This window comes from Falco rusticolus, chromosome 3 (assembly GCF_015220075.1).
Source record: "Falco rusticolus isolate bFalRus1 chromosome 3, bFalRus1.pri, whole genome shotgun sequence".
NCBI lineage: Eukaryota > Metazoa > Chordata > Aves > Falconiformes > Falconidae > Falco > Falco rusticolus.
Window position 1 is genome coordinate 55,128,483 of NC_051189.1, and position 18,217 is coordinate 55,146,699.

General features: G+C 42.3%; 1 protein-coding gene across 3 annotated transcripts in view; it reads left to right on the forward strand.

The window, feature by feature from the left end:
- The first annotated feature begins 1,442 nt into the window (after positions 1–1,442).
- OSBPL1A (oxysterol binding protein like 1A) overlaps positions 1,443–18,217 on the forward strand; it is a 78,422-nt gene continuing 61,647 nt past the window's right edge. The window contains exons 1-7 of one of the 3 annotated variants that reach the window (XM_037380670.1): positions 1,443–1,564; positions 2,185–2,364; positions 6,945–7,067; positions 11,688–11,773; positions 13,902–13,976; positions 15,092–15,203; positions 16,315–16,400. In XM_037380670.1, coding sequence (XP_037236567.1) covers positions 6,947–7,067; positions 11,688–11,773; positions 13,902–13,976; positions 15,092–15,203; positions 16,315–16,400 — 480 coding nt within the window. In that variant the 5' untranslated portion in view covers positions 1,443–1,564; positions 2,185–2,364; positions 6,945–6,946. The remainder of the gene's footprint in view (positions 1,565–2,184; positions 2,365–6,944; positions 7,068–11,687; positions 11,774–13,901; positions 13,977–15,091; positions 15,204–16,314; positions 16,401–18,217) is intronic. The other 2 variants (XM_037380672.1, XM_037380671.1) reach the window with 2 other exon arrangements.

The following is an 18,217-nucleotide window of genomic DNA, read 5'->3' on the forward strand; positions in this document are numbered from 1 at the left end:
GAAGCCAGAGGAAGAAATAAAGGGAAAGAAGCTTAGACAGACTGATAGCAGTGGCCAGGAGCATAAGGGAAGATGAATGTGGCAATGAAACAGCTAGTCCTCTGAAAGTCAGGACAGCAACTTGAAGACCTGCTCCTAAGGAAAAAAAGCCAATGCAACCCTTCACAGCAGCCTCTCAGCTGGCAGATACTTACTGCTGAAGCATCCCTGGAATTAGATCTCTTAACTGAAGTTTAGAAGTTTGTTTTAGTAATGAAAAGCAGAAGTCCAAACACGATAAATTTGTGTTATCTCTGCAGGTGTTGAAGCGTTCCTTTTCTTCTTTCTGTAATTCATTCTTAAAACATCAAAAATATATGTAGTTATAGACAATACAGAAAAATGAAGCGTGCCTCGTTATTTATGTCTCAAGCGTTTCACAAGAATTGCTCAGGTTTAAACTTGGCCACTGTTGGAACAGAAGTTTCATCCTCATCTTTTGAGATAGCTTCTCATAGCACCTCAAGCTCCCGCCCTGCCTTTTCAGCCTTCCCGCATATGGGACAGACTTGGTTGTGCCTCAACACCACAAAGCTTCCCTAATAAATTCCTGCAGGATTTCAGAGGCACTGTGGGAGCTTTCAGGATGTGAAACCCCTCTCAGATGCTAAAGGCAGACAAACAAGGTGCTGGCTATTGGCTCCAAGCAAACGTGTAGCAGAGAATAAATAAGGGCAGGGCAAACAGCTGGGAAGGAGCGGTGGGCCAAAGGGCCTTGAAGGAAGGGAATACTTTGCTTTTTGTCCTCAGCAGTACCCAGTTCCTCTCACTTTTTAGGTTACTCTTGGCCACGCTGTTCTCAGGAGGGTAACGTATTCACAATTCCCTTTTACTCGCATCACGTTTGTGTATGAGACTGAAGGGATTCCCGGGAAGGCCCTTTGTCCCCTCTGGGGACACACCGTCCCCGCACCCTCACAGCCCTCTCCCGAGGCCGCTACGCCCCCGTGGCGGCCGGCCCGCGCTCCCGCCGCCTCTCCGTTCCGCCCCGCGGCTCCCCTCCGCAGCGGCGCAGGCCGGGGCGCCCTGAGGGCGGGGGGAGCCGGCGCCGCGACCCACCAGGCGAACCCAAGCGAGCGCAGAGCGGCCGGCCAGGCAGCCCCGGGCTCGCAGGCATCGCTGTCCCTCCCTGGGAAGAGCGGCCGCCGGCGCCCGGTGTGGGCTCGCTCCTCTCAGAGAAGGGGCGGGCGCAAGACCCGCGGCAGCTCCGGGGACCCCCGAACCCCCGGGACCTGCCCCGCGCACAGGGAACGGCCCCGCCGCCCGGCCCTGCCGGGGTGGTCGAGGCGGGGGGTGGGGCCGTGGCGAGGGGGGCGGAGCTTCGCCCGCCCCGCGCGGCGGGGGGGGAGCGGCCCGCGCTGCCGGGGCGCCGCCGGCGGTCACGTGCGGGGCCGGTGCGTACGGCACTGCGGGGCGGGCGGCGGCAGGAGCGGTGAGGCGCGGCGCGGCGAGACTGGCGGCGGGTCAGCCCAGCCCAGCCCGCGTAACTCTTCCGCGGCGCGCAGCGGGGACTGGGGAACGGCAGGTGACGCGTCCTCCCGCCGCGGCGTTTGTTTTGTTGCTGCCCGTGTTACGCCTTTGGCTGCCCCATCTCCCCGGGCTGCTCCCGGGCCGGCGCTGCCCGCTCGTGCCTGCGGGGCGGGAGAGGGCGCCAAGTTCGGCCGGAGCTGGCTGCGAGGGGCGCGGCAGGGCGGCCGGGCCGGAGAGGCCTGCGGGGCCGGCGGTGCGTGAGGGGGGTGCCTGCTCCCACCGGGCCGCCCGCCCCGCGGGACCCCGGTTCGCTGGCAGCCTCAGGCGTCGTCTCGGCCCCGGAGCTGCCAGGAGCGTGTCCGGGGGTGTGGTGCGGCTGTCGCTGCCTCTCCCGCTCGGAGCCGGTCAGCGTGAGGCGGCCAGCCGTGCGGGGGAGCGGCCCGGAGGCCGGGGCTGAGGAGCCGAAGCGGAGGCAGCCTCGGTAGCCGGGCGCGGGGGAGCCCTGGCCTTTGGGAAGCGGTGTGGGGGCCCGCTGTGGGGCGCGGGTGGGCCTTCCCCCCCCACCCCCATCCTCCTCCTCCTCCTCCTCCTCCTCCTCTTCCTCCCTCTCCCTGCAGCAGCCCCGTAGCCGCGGCCGGGGGCCGGTGCGGCGGTCTGAGCGCACCTTTCCCGTAGGCAAGAAGTGCCGTTGCCGTGACACGCGGGCCTGTCGCCTCAAAAAAGTGTTTTAATTACCGGTACGGAAACGAACTGCCCGATTCCAGCGCGTGGAGAACTCTAGCGGCTCTGCTGAAGTTCTTCGGTGCTTGGCACTGTGCTTGCCTGCTGATCCGGTGGGATCTCACACTAGCTGTGGTAAGCTTATTCAGAGCTCTTGGGCTGAAAGTCTTTGATGTAACAGAACTAGAAACTATGTGCAGCAAACAGCCAGGAGATGCCTAAGAATGAGGATTAGTTTACCTATTGCCTTGGCAATGGTATTGAATTGATACTGTGTTGTTGCATCTGTGTTAATTGCTACTGAGCAGGCAGTAACTTGATTTTTAGACAAGGTGGTTCTTGCACATGAGGTACCATGAGACTGTTACAGAAGCAAGTTCAACTTCTAGAATCCTTTACTTGGAAGTTTGAAATAACTGCTTTTAGATAACATCACTCATGCTTCTAGTACTGCAACTCTTTCTTCTTGGAACAGCTCCTGTCAGTGCAGTGTGTTGTGTGGGTTTGTAGACAGGTTCTGTCTGTTTGTGTGGTTTTAGTGCATTTTGTCCTCCTCCTTTAAAAGCATCACATCATAGCGTGTGCATGCTGGGACGTGTAAGAAGTCTTCCTGAGCGAGTATCACCCTTTTCTACAGGAATCTAGTCTTCATTGCTGGAAGGAGATCTCTTGAAATACTAGCCAGTGCTGTGCTTTTTACCAGTCTTACTATTTGTCACAGATAGAAAGCTTCCTATGCAACCAGTGGCTGCTGACTCAGAACCTTAACATCAAATACTGGCATTGCCACTTGTCAAGCTGCGGCAGAGTGAAAACTAGCCACCTTCTGCTTAGTGTGTATTCTTGTTATTCTGGGATGTGTACGTGGCAGGAGGCCTCAGCAGAAGAACCCAAAGCAAAAGCAATTGGGTCTTATCAATTGTGCTGCCCTGTGGTGGGGGATGGTGCTTTAGGTCTTTGTAAACTGCTTTGAAAGAAAAGCACCTTTTTTGGCTTGGACTCTCTCCTAGTGGTTGAGTAAGGTTGGTAGTTTGTAGATCAGTTGTTAGGTGGCCTTCTGTGATTAAGCATTCTGCAAAACTCCCTTCAGCAGGCATGCAGGCAGATTACTAACCTGAGAGCTCTACTCTGTGTTGGAAACAACCTCTGCGTGCAGACAAATGCTGTAATAGCATGAGATCACTCTGGCATAGATCTCATAGAAGAAGATAAAAGCAGAGCATGTCAATGCTATTTTTTATACCTTCTTAAAGGATAAGATTCAATTAGCAGCCAAGTACTGCTCCAGTAGTCCTAATGAGTTCAGTGGAAGTGCCTTGCAGTCACATCTCAGCTGTATAGGAGACACTAAATACTGGTTTTGTGGTGTTTTCTCAGGGTATATCAGTGACTGTAGAGACTACCATACAAGCTTTTCAATAACAGAAGGCGTAAAGATGGACTGTGAAAGGCAGTTTAACTTATATTAGCTGATTAAAGGAGTAAGGTAATGGCGGCAACACCACTGACTGAACATGTCAGCTCTCTTAAGTGACTAGTAGCTTTTGCATATGGGCAGCGCAATTCATATAGATTAACCTGCTATTAGTATCTTATGCCTAATAAATCCAAACTAAACTATTAAGTTTCTCCCTCAGTGCTGATGGTCTGGCTCGCTACCTCAAAACTAGTGGGTGAGGATTTTGGAGCTCTTTTGGTGGTGCATCATGTGATTAAATAAACTTGCCTGCAGGGGAATACGGGTGTGGGAAGTACAGTTGAGTTGTAAGCACATAGCTTTTGAGTGCCTGTGTGTCATTTTCTTTCCATACTCTAAACTTGCCACTCAGACTTCTGCTGATGGTTGCTCAACTCCATTATAGAGCAAATCCTGTTGCTTGAAACTGTATTTTCAAGATTATGCTAAGTCCTGTTAAGAGCCCTTTTGCTGCCAGCTTCATTTAGACACTCTATTTAGCTTGTTAGCAAAAACTTCAGGTTCTGTATCACTTGTCTGATGAGTTACTGCATGCAGTTTCACTTTCCAGCATGGATTGTAGGAACGTTTTCATGTGAGTGATCCTTCTAACTGAGTAATAGCCAGCCATTCTTCCGCATCATTGCATGCTTCAAGCTTACAAAGTGTATTTGAAATGGGAAGGTTGGCCTAAACAGCAAAGTCTTTGAGACTAAACCAGTGAGGCGGACAGACCTTCCTTAGCCATGTTACTATGCATATCACTCTACTGCTAATATTTGTTGCAAGAGTGTAAACAAATTGGTGGTTTTAACCTGATGGCTATTTGGGGGGAGAAAAATCATGCAAATAGTTTTACACAGTGATTCAGCTTTCTGTGTATTTTAAGCTATTTAAGATTCTGCTTATGTGTGTAGCTGCGCTTGCTGCATACAAGAGTTGTGCATTTGGATCAGCTTCTTGGTTCCCTTCCCAAGCAGCCTTTTTTTCCTTCTCATCAATATCAGATGGAAACTGCAGGTTCTTAATATGTTGAAAGTGCATTGCTATTCATACCTGCTGTGTATGTGGGATGTTGACAAATGATACAGGGTAATGATAGGAGCATGCTTCATCTGAGACATTTGAGAGATTGCTAAAGAAATAGTGTGTGGGAGGGGGTGAAAACAAAAGATGAGTTTTGCTCCCATACACACCCCACCCCCATTGCTGATGGGCAGACCAGCAAAATGAGCTCTAACTATCCTCTTAGCTGTATGATTCTCAGTGCTTGCATTCTCTGTCTGCCCCTGAAACAATATCACTCAGCCTCAGAGAAAGTATTACAGACTGATAATATATTAACATACGTGATTTTGGTCTGCCCCAGTAACAACAAACTGTGCTGTGTTGCCTTGGACAAGTGGATAGACTCCTGTTAAAGTAGAAGGTAGCTTCAGGGCTTGAAGGATTACTAGAAGGAGGACTAGTACTGGTGGTTTGTTGTTCGGGGGTTTTTTTGGTAGTAAAACTGAAAAGTTGGCACAAGCAGGAATATTGTCTATAACCACTGCTGGAGAAGGCATTTGTATCCCACGTCTGTGATAGATTGCAAGGACTGATCCAGTCTATTCTTCTGAAACATGATAGAAAGGGCTTGCTTAGTCTCCCTGTCAAATTCTTGGAAAACAGATTTGCTCTTTCCCTTTGCTGATTGAGCGAAAGCTAGGGGAAAACTCTTTTCTATTGTTAGCTCTTTGGCAGTCTGTCCTGTTCTAGATTCTGTCTCTGTCTTGAATGTTACAAGATCTGTCACTGTTACAGGCTTTTTGTTGCTTACCCAGTGTTCTCACTGTCTCTTTTCTTGCTGAGTGGCTTTTCATCTTGCAGTAGTCAAAGGGCTCCCTGCATGTTTCAGCTATGAGTGTGTGTGGTGTGGTCAAGCTGCCTGACCAATGCAGCAGGGTGTAAACAGTTTGTGAGACCAATCAAACTTCTGCTGGTATAGGAGAGCTAACTATGGGAGGCCAGTAATGATCTCTGCAACAATCTGACTAGTAGCCTAGATTCTGCACGATCTGGTAGACCTAGTGTGTCATGGGAAGACGCTAAACTGGAGACACTAAATTTGGACAACCTCTTCTTTTACTGTTGCTTTTAGCAGCAATAAATTGTGTATTGCAGCACAATCTTTTGAGGCTGCTTTTAAAATTGCTTTTAAGAGGTGTCAAGAAGCAGTGTATTTAAATAGGACATTAATTTTTTTTTTTGCCTGTGGTGAGCTGTGTTGCGTCTGGATCTAGTTGTTGTAATAACATTTAAAAAGCAGCAAAACAACTTCAGATTGTGATTCTGTCAGTGTGGAAAAAGATTGGTTAAGATATCGCCTAATAATTGTATTCTGCAAGAGACACGGTAAGTAGCAGTGTCACTTGCCCAAAGATCTAAGGCTCCCTGTCCAATAAAGAGCTGTAAAAATAGCTATGGTAACAGGATTTGTTTTCTCCCTTCTTGACAGATGTAAATACTGATTTTTATTTTTTTTTTTTAGTTCAAGAGCAATGGTAAGATGAGCATTACCTAGTGATGTTTTACAGTTGTTACTTCTTTATATTATACTATTGTGTTTCTTAAAGATAAGGTCAAATCTACAAAGTTGTTTGTCTTGACTCCCCTTTAAGTCAAGGCAGGAGCAGGGGAACAGGTATCTGAGTTCAGCACTGATAGTAACAGTCACTGATGGGTATCTGGGACCTCCATGCAAATTCATCCATGTGAAAACAGATTCTGTTCCCTGGGGCTGGCAGCCAAAATAAGTCTCAATTAATTCTGAAGAAATACTTGGGCTAATAGGCATGCATAATTACTATTTTTTTAACTCCTTGCCTCTGGAAACCTAACCTTTAGGGGTAAAGGTGGAAACCTGATGAGGAAAAAGTAGGTGCTTACTAGTTATGCTTGTAGGAAAGCTTGCCTCATTTGTGGCATACATTCCAAACTCCCAAGCCACATTTAGAACCTAGAAAACTGAGAAACAAGAAAGCATGGATATTTTGTTATTTAACTGCTTTGTATAAGGAATTTTAATGCGTCTTAGTGGCATGATGAAGTGCTGGATTGTTGAAAAGAGCTTGCACATTACTTGTGTTCCACAGAGGAAATAATTAGCTTTCTCATGCCAGTGTTAGTATTAAACAACAGATAAAAGTGACGTAATGTTAAGCCGTAATTTATAGCAGCATAAGAGATTGCAGAATTCGTTCTTTCGTATCTTTATTAGAGATGAGTACTGAAGCAGAACAGCAGCTTCTCCATGATGCTAGAAATGGAAATGCTGAAGAAGTTAAACAGCTGTTGGATACCATGGTCAAAGGAGAAATAAACTTTGATATCAACTGTAAAGGTTAGTAGCCCTCCTCAAATGTTCGTAATTTCACTGTTAAAGCCACATGCAGTGAAACTGTTGCTGATAGTATAATCTTGCTTTCTTTGGAGTGCTCAGTAGAGTAATAAAAAACACTTAGCTGCTTTTACCCTGTGAATAAAGGCCATACTTGCATAGGGGAGAGTTCATAAAAGTGGAGTACAGATAATTGTAATTTAGAAGACCTCAGAGTAATTCACAGAGGCCCGAAGTGTCAGAAAGACAAAGAATCAGTACCTCTTTTTGCTTGTATTCATGCTTATGCCAATTTCAGAGCTTGTAATACTAAACAAATGCGAGGGCATGGTTCAGGGGAGGTAAAGAGCTTCCATCAGGGCTGCAGAGAAGATTAGGTCATTTATTTGTGCTCTGCTAGCTCTGATTTTTATTTTATTTTTTTTAGGCCATGTTTCATTATCATGTAGTAGGAGCAGCTACATCTCTTGCCATTTGCAGGAATGGTTGAGACAAATATATGCTTTTTAGCATTAGCAGTATACTAGGTTACCTGGGAAAAGAAAGCAAAACTGCTAGTTATCTAAGTATTTGGCCAACACTGAAGTTTTGCATGTGCATAGCTACAGTAGTTATAGCTAAGCAACTTGCTGAGCATTAAAACTTCAAACTGGGGCTGCATTTGCAAGCTTGCTAGCAATTGCAGACTGCCCTATTTCTTTATTCTTTTAGTAGCTTTATATTTCTCTTTATTTACATGAGTGTGTTTCTGGTTGCTTCAAAAAAAGTGGATGTGCATCCCAGTCTTTCTGTACAGGTCGGTATTTTTGTTCAGCATTTAACTGTTAAGTAGCACTGCAAAAAGGAGAAGGGAGAGAGCAACTAGGCTTCTTCTCAGCCATGACAGAGGGAACACCTTGCCCTAGATAACAGGCTTCACTGCTCTTTAAACAAGCTCTATCCCTTCCCCAAGTCTTGTTCTTAATCATCAGTTTACTCATCCTTTTGTTTTACTCAGCCACGTCTGTGTTTTCCCAATAGATAATGTACTCACCTCAGCAAAACAAGTCGTAAATCCCAAACCCTTGCCACTTCATCTTTACTGCGCTAGTTCACAATTTAAAAGGGAACTAGACAGAGCTTGATGGTGCTGAAGTCCTCCACCCTCACAAGTATATTCTTTGCAAATTTTCATGACAGCATATGTAGTACCCAAACAATTGGAATGAAAGCACCTAAAGATATATGCAACACCCACAAACAAGTTGCTGAAATGTCTTGTGCTTAGAAGAGATTTCAGAGCTTCTCATATGTGTTCTTAAACATAAAATGAAGCGAAGAAAGCATAATCTTCAGTCCTGTATTATGTCAAGCAAACTGGTCTCTGCTCAGCGTTTATGCTCAAACTCAAGTCTTAGTATTGTGAAAGTCTGCAGCATAGTAGAGACTTAGCTGACTAAAGGAAACATGGTGCTTAGCTGTTCTTCCAGTTTAGCAGTACATGGCCAGGCAGCTAATACATGCTTGCTAGTGGGAGGTGTAGGAAGCTAGAGGGAACGTGCTGGTGGTAGTTCAGGTTAAACAAAATAATTGTGAATATGAACAGCAGAGACTTCGCTATGTATAAATTCCAAGTTCTGATTCCTCTAAATGTTAGAGGATGCAAAGCGTAGCTGAAGTGTTCTCTTGGGAACTGTTGTGGTTGTATGAAACTTCAGAGTTAAAACTCTATTATTCCACAGTCACTCTTCAGAGACTGTTTCAATCACTCTGCTCCTGTAGAGTACTCCATTGGAAATAGACTTAAGACAATTTCAAGCCAAACGGCCTCAATCTGCAGCGTAACTACCCCTGCCATTCTGCCTCCTCACTAGTAAAAGCACTACGTCTTGCTACAAAACCTGATCTGTTAGGCACTACCAGATAGTAATTGCATAACCACATGATGATTAACTAAAATACAGGCTGTAGACTGCAACTTTTTGCAACCCTCAATCTTTCTTCTCTTCCTTACAGCCTCTTGTCCTTCTGTCATTACCTTCTGGATAAGTAGATGTCCCTAGAAAGTCAGGGTATGGGGAATGTCTTCAATGCTGCAGCAGTTCCTTCAGGACTTGCATCTGATGTGGCAGTGACACTTGGCTTGGAATAAAGTACTTTTGGAGCAGGTGGGAGGCTGTACTGGAGGTAGTGTAAACTTCCCCCAGAGTGTGCCTTGGGAGTGTGTAAGTCCGACACATTGATGTGCCTGGGTGTCAAAGCCTACCTTCAACATCTTGTGAAACCTATCTTGTCTTTCCATGGGTGAGCTTATATCTGAGACTGTGCTCTAGGTTTACAAGTATGAAGTCTGACAACAGTGATCCCAAACATCTAGATTTCAGCCAAAGCAAAGGAGGAGAAAATAAATCCAAGCTTCCTGTACTTGCACTGTTGTGACTGGATTCTAGCTGCAGATAAGCAAGACTTGCTTGATGAGAATCCAGCCACGTGAAGTGAACTTCCATTTCCAGTTTTCTCAGTTCAATGATTTCAAAAGAAGGTATTCACATTAAAACAGCACTAAACCCAGGTTTCATCCAAAACAATTATGTTTTCTAAGGCTGTTTATGTTGGCTCATTCTCCTTAAATACCAGAAAATAGAATATCTAGGACTCTGCAAAGTGAGAAAACTGTAAAATAAGATCAATGGTCAATAGTGTTATGGCAAAATATCCATTTGAATGACTGCACAGTAGCCTAGTAGAACACAACCAGGAAATAACTGCCTAGCTTGTCTCTGTTCTCTGGAAAAAAAACAGTAATGCTTGAGACTTGAAGTTAACTGGCATCAAAGCAAAGAACTGGTTTGGAGGGGTAGGGGAAATTTTTTTGTGTGTTCTACATTCTTGTCCTTGCATTCTCCCCTGTGTAATGATGTCCTGGTTTAAAATAATAATAAAAAAGCGCAAACACTTGTGGTTACTTGAAGAGAAGTAACAAACACCTCAAGAGCTCGAGAAGTAACTGGTCAGCTAACATCAGAAATGCAAACATTCAGAGTGCATGCACAACAAGGGCCTTTGGCACTTTATCCAGTAAGAACTAAAAATCTGGATGGGATCCTGATTTTTTTCTGTGACTGAATTCCTTGGCAGCAGTATTGTCTTGTCAGTGCTGTAACTCATGATGTCTTGGGCTAATTGGATGAATCCAGTGAAACTTGGACCTATCCTGTGTTCTTTGAAAGAACCTTCTTCCTTACTAGACTGAAGGTTGAATGACGTCCATTTGGTATGTTATCCAGCATAAGCAGCCCCAGAGTTGGTGATCCACAAAATATTTATCTTCTCAGGTACTTTAACCCATCAGTCGCATAGGGCGGGAACTCTGTTGTAGGCCAGACTGGGATGAGGGAAAAACATTAGATCTGGGGTTGGAACAACAGAAGATGTTGAAAAGAGAATCAAGTAACAAAAGAAATAGGCAAAATGTAACAAAAAAGTAACAAAAATAAAGGGCAAAAATGTTAGCTGGAAACAATTACAAGAAATATTTCAGCTGTGAACCACATTCTAATGTTAATTTGTAATATGAGAGCAGAAAGAGTGATGAACTTGCAAGACACTCAGCAGTTCTCTCTTTCCTTATGCTAGTGGCTTGTCTCCTCAGGGCAAACTTATATTGTGCGTGTTCCAAGTATCAATGCTTGGGGATACATGAAAGGGGAAAACTTAATTGTGGCAGTAATTTCAAAACAATTTCAAATGCCTTGTTTTCATTTTTCTTCCAAATACAAAGTGATAGCTTTTAGGTGGTGCTTACAATGCTGTAGGTCTGTTGCTTAGTGAAAACAAAGCACGTCAACTTAGATTAATACATTCCAATTCTAATATTCAATTGTATTGTGCATTATTAATTTAGTAATCTCTAATGCTTTAGTGTCTTGCTTTTAAAGAAGCAACTGTAGGACAGTTCTTGAATTTCATTCATACAGCCAGTCTTACAGAGCATGTTAATTGCTTTTTGAATCATAAATCATAGTTTTCTTTGCATGGTCACTTCTGTGCCTGCGCTTATCATTCCTGCAAAGGCTTAGAGCTGTAGGTGGTACATGAGTTCTACAGCGCACAAAGATTTCAAATCATGATGCTTAGAAAGGCTATCTTTATTGAAAATGAAATGAGCACAAGACAACAAAAAATGTCTTAACATTAAGTTGTCCCACCCGGGTTTTTGTTTTTTTTTAAAAAATTCTTTATTTGGAAGATGGGTTGTCCTACCTCTCATTTGTATGTAGAAAAGAGTCAGGTAAACCAAACAGGTTTTTGATTAAACAAGAGAAAAATGTGTACTTGCATGTACTGTTTTCATAGTTAATGAAAGTAATTGAAGCTTCTTGCTACTGTTGAACAAAGTATTACATGAAAACAAAAGTTTTATTTACCATCAGACTACATGACTTTCTCCTTTCAGGAATATTTTGTAGGTTTGAATCTTAACATTCTCAAACTGCATCCTGATTTAGTAATTTTGATGACGTGAGTAGTATTGATGTTTCTAGCCTCCTTGCCTCTGTTACTGTGAAGAATGATCATCTAAGTACATGACAAGATTTTTTTGTATTGTGTGACAAAATTTAATTTACTTATTTTGTCTTTTAGGTAGAAGTAAATCTAATATGGGTTGGACACCTCTTCATCTTGCTTGCTATTTTGGACATGCTGTTGTGGTAGAGGATTTGCTGAAGGTATGTTTCTACTTGCCTGTGTGGGTAAGGCAGAAAATTCTTTGTTATGCTAGAAACGGTATTTATTCAGGTTTTTGTGATAGAAGAAAGGTGGCTTTGTAGAGAGGCAGAGCCACTCCTACAGTTTATCTGCATGTAACATGGAAATAACTGATTGTTAAAACTAAGGAATGGAATAGTTGCAGTATTAAGATCAGCCTAGTTTACAAGGACCCAAAATAGTGACACTGGAAGTCTGTACAGTAGTGTACAGTTGTTAATCTGAACAGTGTTTACAATTATCAGTACTTATCTGACTTTCTCATGGGGTATGTGTGTTTGTCTAGGTAACCACCCAAATGTAGGAATTAAAAATGTGTATAGGCATGCACTCATGAAAGTCTTAGCTTTTGTCAATAATGCAAATGCTTCAAGGGCCTGATCTTGCTTACTGTAGTACATAAAGTATATAATTTAGGCAGTTTCGTTTACTGAGTTGTACAAGACAGTTCAGTGTTTCAAATGCAAAATGATCTGCATTATCTACCTTTATGTTGTGCATAGAAGTATGTCCAGAATTCTGTGCAAAGTAACCGGTATGTGTTTCTTTCCAGGCACGAGCTAACATAGTTTGACTCATGATTTCTTTCTAATGTATTTGAAATAATGAACTTTGAAATGGTGAACATCTGTTGTCAAAGCTGACCTGTTTGTATTTTCATAGCCATGTTTGCACTGCATTTGCAGTTGTTTCTGAGTTTATTTTTTTTTACCCTCAGCTCTCAGAGTAGCTTCAACCCTAACTGTATTATACCCTATTCGTGTTTGAAAGATTTTGCTGCAGATGGAAGGAACATGCTAAACAGCCTCGAACACATAGGTAGCTAATCTAACCTTGAATTTCATTCAGAATAAAGGCCACCAGCCATTATCATGACTCTAAAGCAGGAAATAAAGTTGAGTTTCTTTGAGAAGTTCTTCTCTAGCCTACATGTTTGCTTAGTAGATAATGCTGTTCTCAATCCAAGAGGGCTACTTAAAGCAAAAGGTAAAGTTTTGTCACTTAATGCATTTATCAGCACTTCCAGAGTTGGAAGAGTATGTAACTTTGGCTCATGATAGAGTATTATTTGAAGAGTAAGTTGAATAATAAAGCAGGCTGTGCGCCTCTGGAAGCCCAGCATATACAGGTTGTGTCTGTGTACTTGTGCCTAGATTTTTGTGCTCAAAGAGTGAGTGAGGTATTATCAGAAACAGAGCTCTGGAACTGGTCAGGTTCATTATTTAACTTTAGGCAGGCAGCAGTGACCTGGCTAAATTATGTGATGTAAACATATGTGATAGTTAAATATGTCCTGCCCTTTTTCTGACCCTTTGAGAGGTTAAGTAAAGCAGTGTAGAAGAGATCTTGAAAGAAAGAAGGATAGGATTTATTGGTTTCCTGGAACAGTGTCTGTGCAGTGCAGCTATCAGTCGTCCTGTCAGATAAAAGGTACAGGTTGGAGAAATTGCATAAGACAAGGAAAGGAGATTCAAGACAAAGATTGCAGAAGAGAAAAAGGAGAAGAAAGGTTAAGTTTCAGATGGTACCATCTTAATGCTGAAATGGAAGTTTTCACTCTAAGTGAAGGAATAGCAATAGGTGCCTAGAGAGAACAACACCACTTGCTAAATCAGGAGCACCAGGAGGCTGGTGCTACTGTGTGTACATATGTAATAATATATGTATGCTTGTTATACAGTACTACTGCAGTTCTTTCATTAAGTTGTTTTTTTTTCCCCCAATGCCTACCCTCAACCACCAACCCACCCACCCCCAAATACACAACCCCACTCCCCAGCCACCCCCAATAAATGTAAACCAAACCAACACCCCCCCCTGCCCCGGGTGTTAATCTTATGTTCCATATACCACATTCTTAAAAGTGAGAGGGATACCTGGAAAAAATGCAGGAGGCTTTTCCTTTTTGAAACAGTTTATAGAATGTTGGTTATGAAGCTTGTATATGTAATGTATCTTTGTTTCCAGGATGGCTGTGTTACAGTTCTGATATGATTTGTACTGTCTTCCCCTTCCTCTCAGTCAGAGGGAATAACTGTGTAGTTCTTGTTGGAAGGACATTCGGTATCTTTTGGTCTTGCTGTTTAGGCTGGTGCAGCTGTGAATGTGCTGAATGACATGGGGGACACTCCACTCCATCGTGCAGCTTTCACAGGACGTAAGGTAAAATATGTTGCCTTTTTGTAAGCCTCAATTTTGGAATTATTAAAGAAGTACTAGCAATAAGATCACTTCAAAAACATGTTTGTACAGTGTCTAAAGATTATTTACCTGTTTTGGTACAGCGTGTTCAAATGACTAGGCACATTGCGTAGCTAGTATAACTGTCCAAAACAAAAACATGGTACAAATATCTTTTCTTGAAGATGGGAGAATACTGGTCCATGGATTTCCTTCGTATTCTTTGTCATATTTTTTTAGCTTTTTGTTGGCAAAGATTTTGCGGGCAGAGAAAGATACACAGTTGAGTGCTACAGTGGAAAAAAACCTGCTATCAGCTCTGTAACTAACTGATGTTGCTTCTGTTCTGCTTCTGCTGTGTGTCAGAGAAACTGCTGAAGCATAACGCTACCTCTAGCTGCAGGTGCTAATTACCGTGTGGAAGCCAGGGTGAAGATCTCTCATCAGCTGCTAAAGTACAACATATTAATTTGTGTTTGTGCCTGGTATGGTTGACACAGGAAAAGGAGTAGAGATGCAGTTAGTTAGGAGAAACAATATTTACAAAAGAAATTTACATGGAGGGCTAAAAACTGTAAATTAGGACACACTGGTCCATTGGATGTCTGGAAGTGCTGTTTCTTTATAGAAAACTAGAACTAAAGAGCTTTTTATAGGCCTATAATGTAAGACTAGTTTGATTTTTCCCCCACGTGCCGCCATCATTCCCAAACCAGTACTGCCTCAATGGATAACCTCTTCACCCTTCTGAAGGAGTGATTACTTAAAGTCTCTAATCAAAAGAGCCAACTGTACTATTTTTATCTGTTAAATTCAGCATTCACACCAGGTACACCAGCTTTTGAATCAGAGTGGGCCTGTTCAGCTGTAACTAATCTCTTGTTAGTTCTTTCAGCCTGACTGATGTGAGAGAGAAGGTTGCAATCCTCTTAGTCCCACTCTTCAATCTCTAAAACATCCCTTCCTGTTTTTGTAAGTCAGCCATGGTGAGAAGCCGTTACACAGCTCGTTTTACAGGATGTCAGTAGCTGGAAAGCCTGATTGTGGCCTTGCTGTAACAGACATAGATAAGCAGTGTTTTTCAAATTGTTTTCCAGGAGGTGGTGATGTTACTCTTGCAGCACAATGCTGATACTTCTATTGTTAATGGGAGTGGAGAGACTGCAAAAGAAGTTACTCATGATAAAGACATAAGGACTATGTTGGAAGGTAACTTTAATAGGTCATAACCTCATTTGTTTCAACACTTGTATATTCTAAAAGCTGATTTTCTTCTGCAAGTTACTGAAGCTCAATTGAATTTTCGCTTTAAATTTGGTTATTAGAAAGAAAAAAGTCATAGGTTTTTGTTCCTCTCTGCAGTACTGACAGTTGGAAGTTTTTTTTTTTCACAATATGTCTGCAAGTGACTTGGAGAGTTAGGTATCCTGAATGCCAATAGCATTATTCAAGTAACAATTTCAGCCTTCTTGGGGGTAATACTTGGTACAGCTCTGAATGGTACATGGCAGTCAAAGCCTTAGCTCACTGGCAGAGAAAAAACTCAAGAATAGTAAGTGACTTTGTGTCAACAAAATCATTAAAAAGCAAAATTCTGAACAGTTTTCAAAGGTGGCCCATTTTTGGATCAAGTTTAGGACTTGCTATTGCAATCTTACAGGTTGTGTCAAAAGGAGAAAAAAGTAAAAACCCTTCCCCACATTTGCTCTGTTGCCTTACAGGTATTGAAAATGAGTGAGATTGTGTCCAAATACTTACATATGCCCACTGCTTAGATTTTTGGAGATTTCAAGAACTGTGTTGCTTCCTGGTATTATTATGTGATACCCCTAAATACTGCTGAAGCTCTGTGTCCAATAGCACAGACTGTGTATATGAAAAGTGAACTCTCTTCTGATTCTGCATGCAAGTTACAGATAAAAGTCCTTTATGTTGCTTATCTGCTGAATTGTTAGAGAAGAATGAAATTTCTGTAGGATGATAGGAAGAGAAGAGAAATTGAAAAGAACACAGGGAAGATCTGATGGGATGTTGCATAGTTCCCCTATTTTTGCTTTTTAAAGGGAGTGAGGTTGGGTTGTGTCTAAAAAAAAAACCAACCATATATATGTGCGTGTGTATACACTTTTACATATCTTGTCAAATATTACATGTATTGAACATATTTTTGCTCTGACGTAGACTTTTCTGAATAAATATTTCATTTATACCCATCTCAGATAATACTGGAAACGCTTGTTTTGATACAGTTTCTTGAATGCTGTACTTTATGTGCTACTTCATTGAAACTGACCTTAAACTTGGGGTTTTTTTTAAATAGCAGTGGAAAGGACACAAGAAAGGAAACTGGAAGAAGAACTCTTAGGAGCAGCAAGAGAGGGGGAAATGGGGAAGCTGACTGCCTTGGTAAGAATTCAAGTACTTGTAATACTTTGTGTGAAGTTGTTCAAGCCATAATGCTAATGTAACAACATAAGACATTAGGCCTTGCATTCCAAAGGGCTGTGACTTCAGAATATTACTGCTGTGGACTGTGGTATATTGGTAAAGTGCCAAACCTTCAAGGGTTTTCCAGCCTTCCTGTTGGAGACTGAAAAACAATGTTTTTTAGCTTCTCTCATGTTTCTAAATACTCCTCAGTTAGTTGTAAATAGCAGTTCTAGATCTACTGGTGTAAGCTGGTTATGTTTTTGTGGATACTTTAATGTCGTGGGTGCCTAGGTTTTCACTATAGTATGGCCTATTTTAAATCTTGAAAGTAAGCTTTTGTTGTTAGCACCCATTGCAGCTGAAGTCTCTGTAGTTTCTAATGGACAGTCAACATCCATTTTAATGGACGACATCAAATTCAGTGCATAACACAATTTCAGGCTGAGCAGGAATTGAAAGCTGTTATGTGCACATGTGCACACTCATAGTAATTCAAACTGAACAATACCGTGGAGTGGAAAGGTTATTGGAGAAGCAAATCAAAGAAGAATTGAGGCTGGAGGGTGCCAATTCCTGTTTGCAGAGCAGAATCAGCTAGAGCAGATGACCTAGGACCATATCCAGATGGGTTTTGAAGCAGGGTCTCAGTGCTTGAACTCAGGCTTTTGTGAGTCCTGAAGAGTTTCCTTGGAAGTAAGACATGCAGTGTGGAATACTTTCTACCTGGTTAGCACCTGTAATAATACCTTTTAAGACATCAAATCAGTCTGAATACTTCTGCTTGCTTCTACTGGAAAATTCACAAATTAGAGATTTGTATTTTGAGAAATTTGAAATTCTTTTCTGTCTAGAAGACAGAGTGAACACTTATTCAAAATTTGTTATTTCCATTCTCTAAATTTGTCTCTCCTAGTCTGAAGAACCCTTGTCTTTCTAACTCCTCCTTGCATGGAAAATTTTTAAATCTTTGGTCATCCTTGTAATTCTTATTTGTACATTTTGTACTGTCCTCTTTGAAATGGAGAGAGAACCAGAGCTGTACACAGTACATAAGATGTAGAAAAATAGTGTGTTAATTCACTGGTATGATTGTATTAATTGCAATTAATACATTGGCATAAGGATCTGTTCTTGATTGTAATAACTTGTAACATCTGTTGCATGCCTGCTGACTAAGCATTAAACTGATGCAGAAAAAATAAGAAAAAGGTGACTCCTCATAGAAGTCTGTCATTAAAGAACTGTGCTTTTTCTCATGTACCATGTAACCATGCATGCACATGTAACTGTTCCTGTGAATGTTTTAGTTTCTAAGTGATTTTTTAAAATATTTTGTATCATTGAGATCTGTATTTGTGAGGACAGATATATGTTGACCTCTAAAACTTTTCAAAGTACTTATCACATTCTTGACCCTGAGGCAGTTCTTAAGTCATAACAGGTGTTTCTTGGAATCCTTCAGTGAGTGCTTGGACCTGTGACTGTTGAATTACAATTTTAATACTTCCGCTGATTCTTGAGGAAGTCCAAAGAACTTTTTCCACTTACAGCTCTGTGGTGTAAACCTTCATGACTTTCCTACCCTTAGGTTAATACCTCTGTGGAGAGCTGGTGTAGCTCTTTGAGCTGCCCTTTGTCTTGAGAATTCCTCATACTTACCTACTGATTTTCAGGCCTTTCTGCTCCTAGTGTATCTTTTATTAGCAGACTGTTATACTCGTGAAACATTGGCTGCTTACATCTGCTTTTATTGAGACCTAACACACCAGAATTTAGTCTCTACTGCCCTGCTT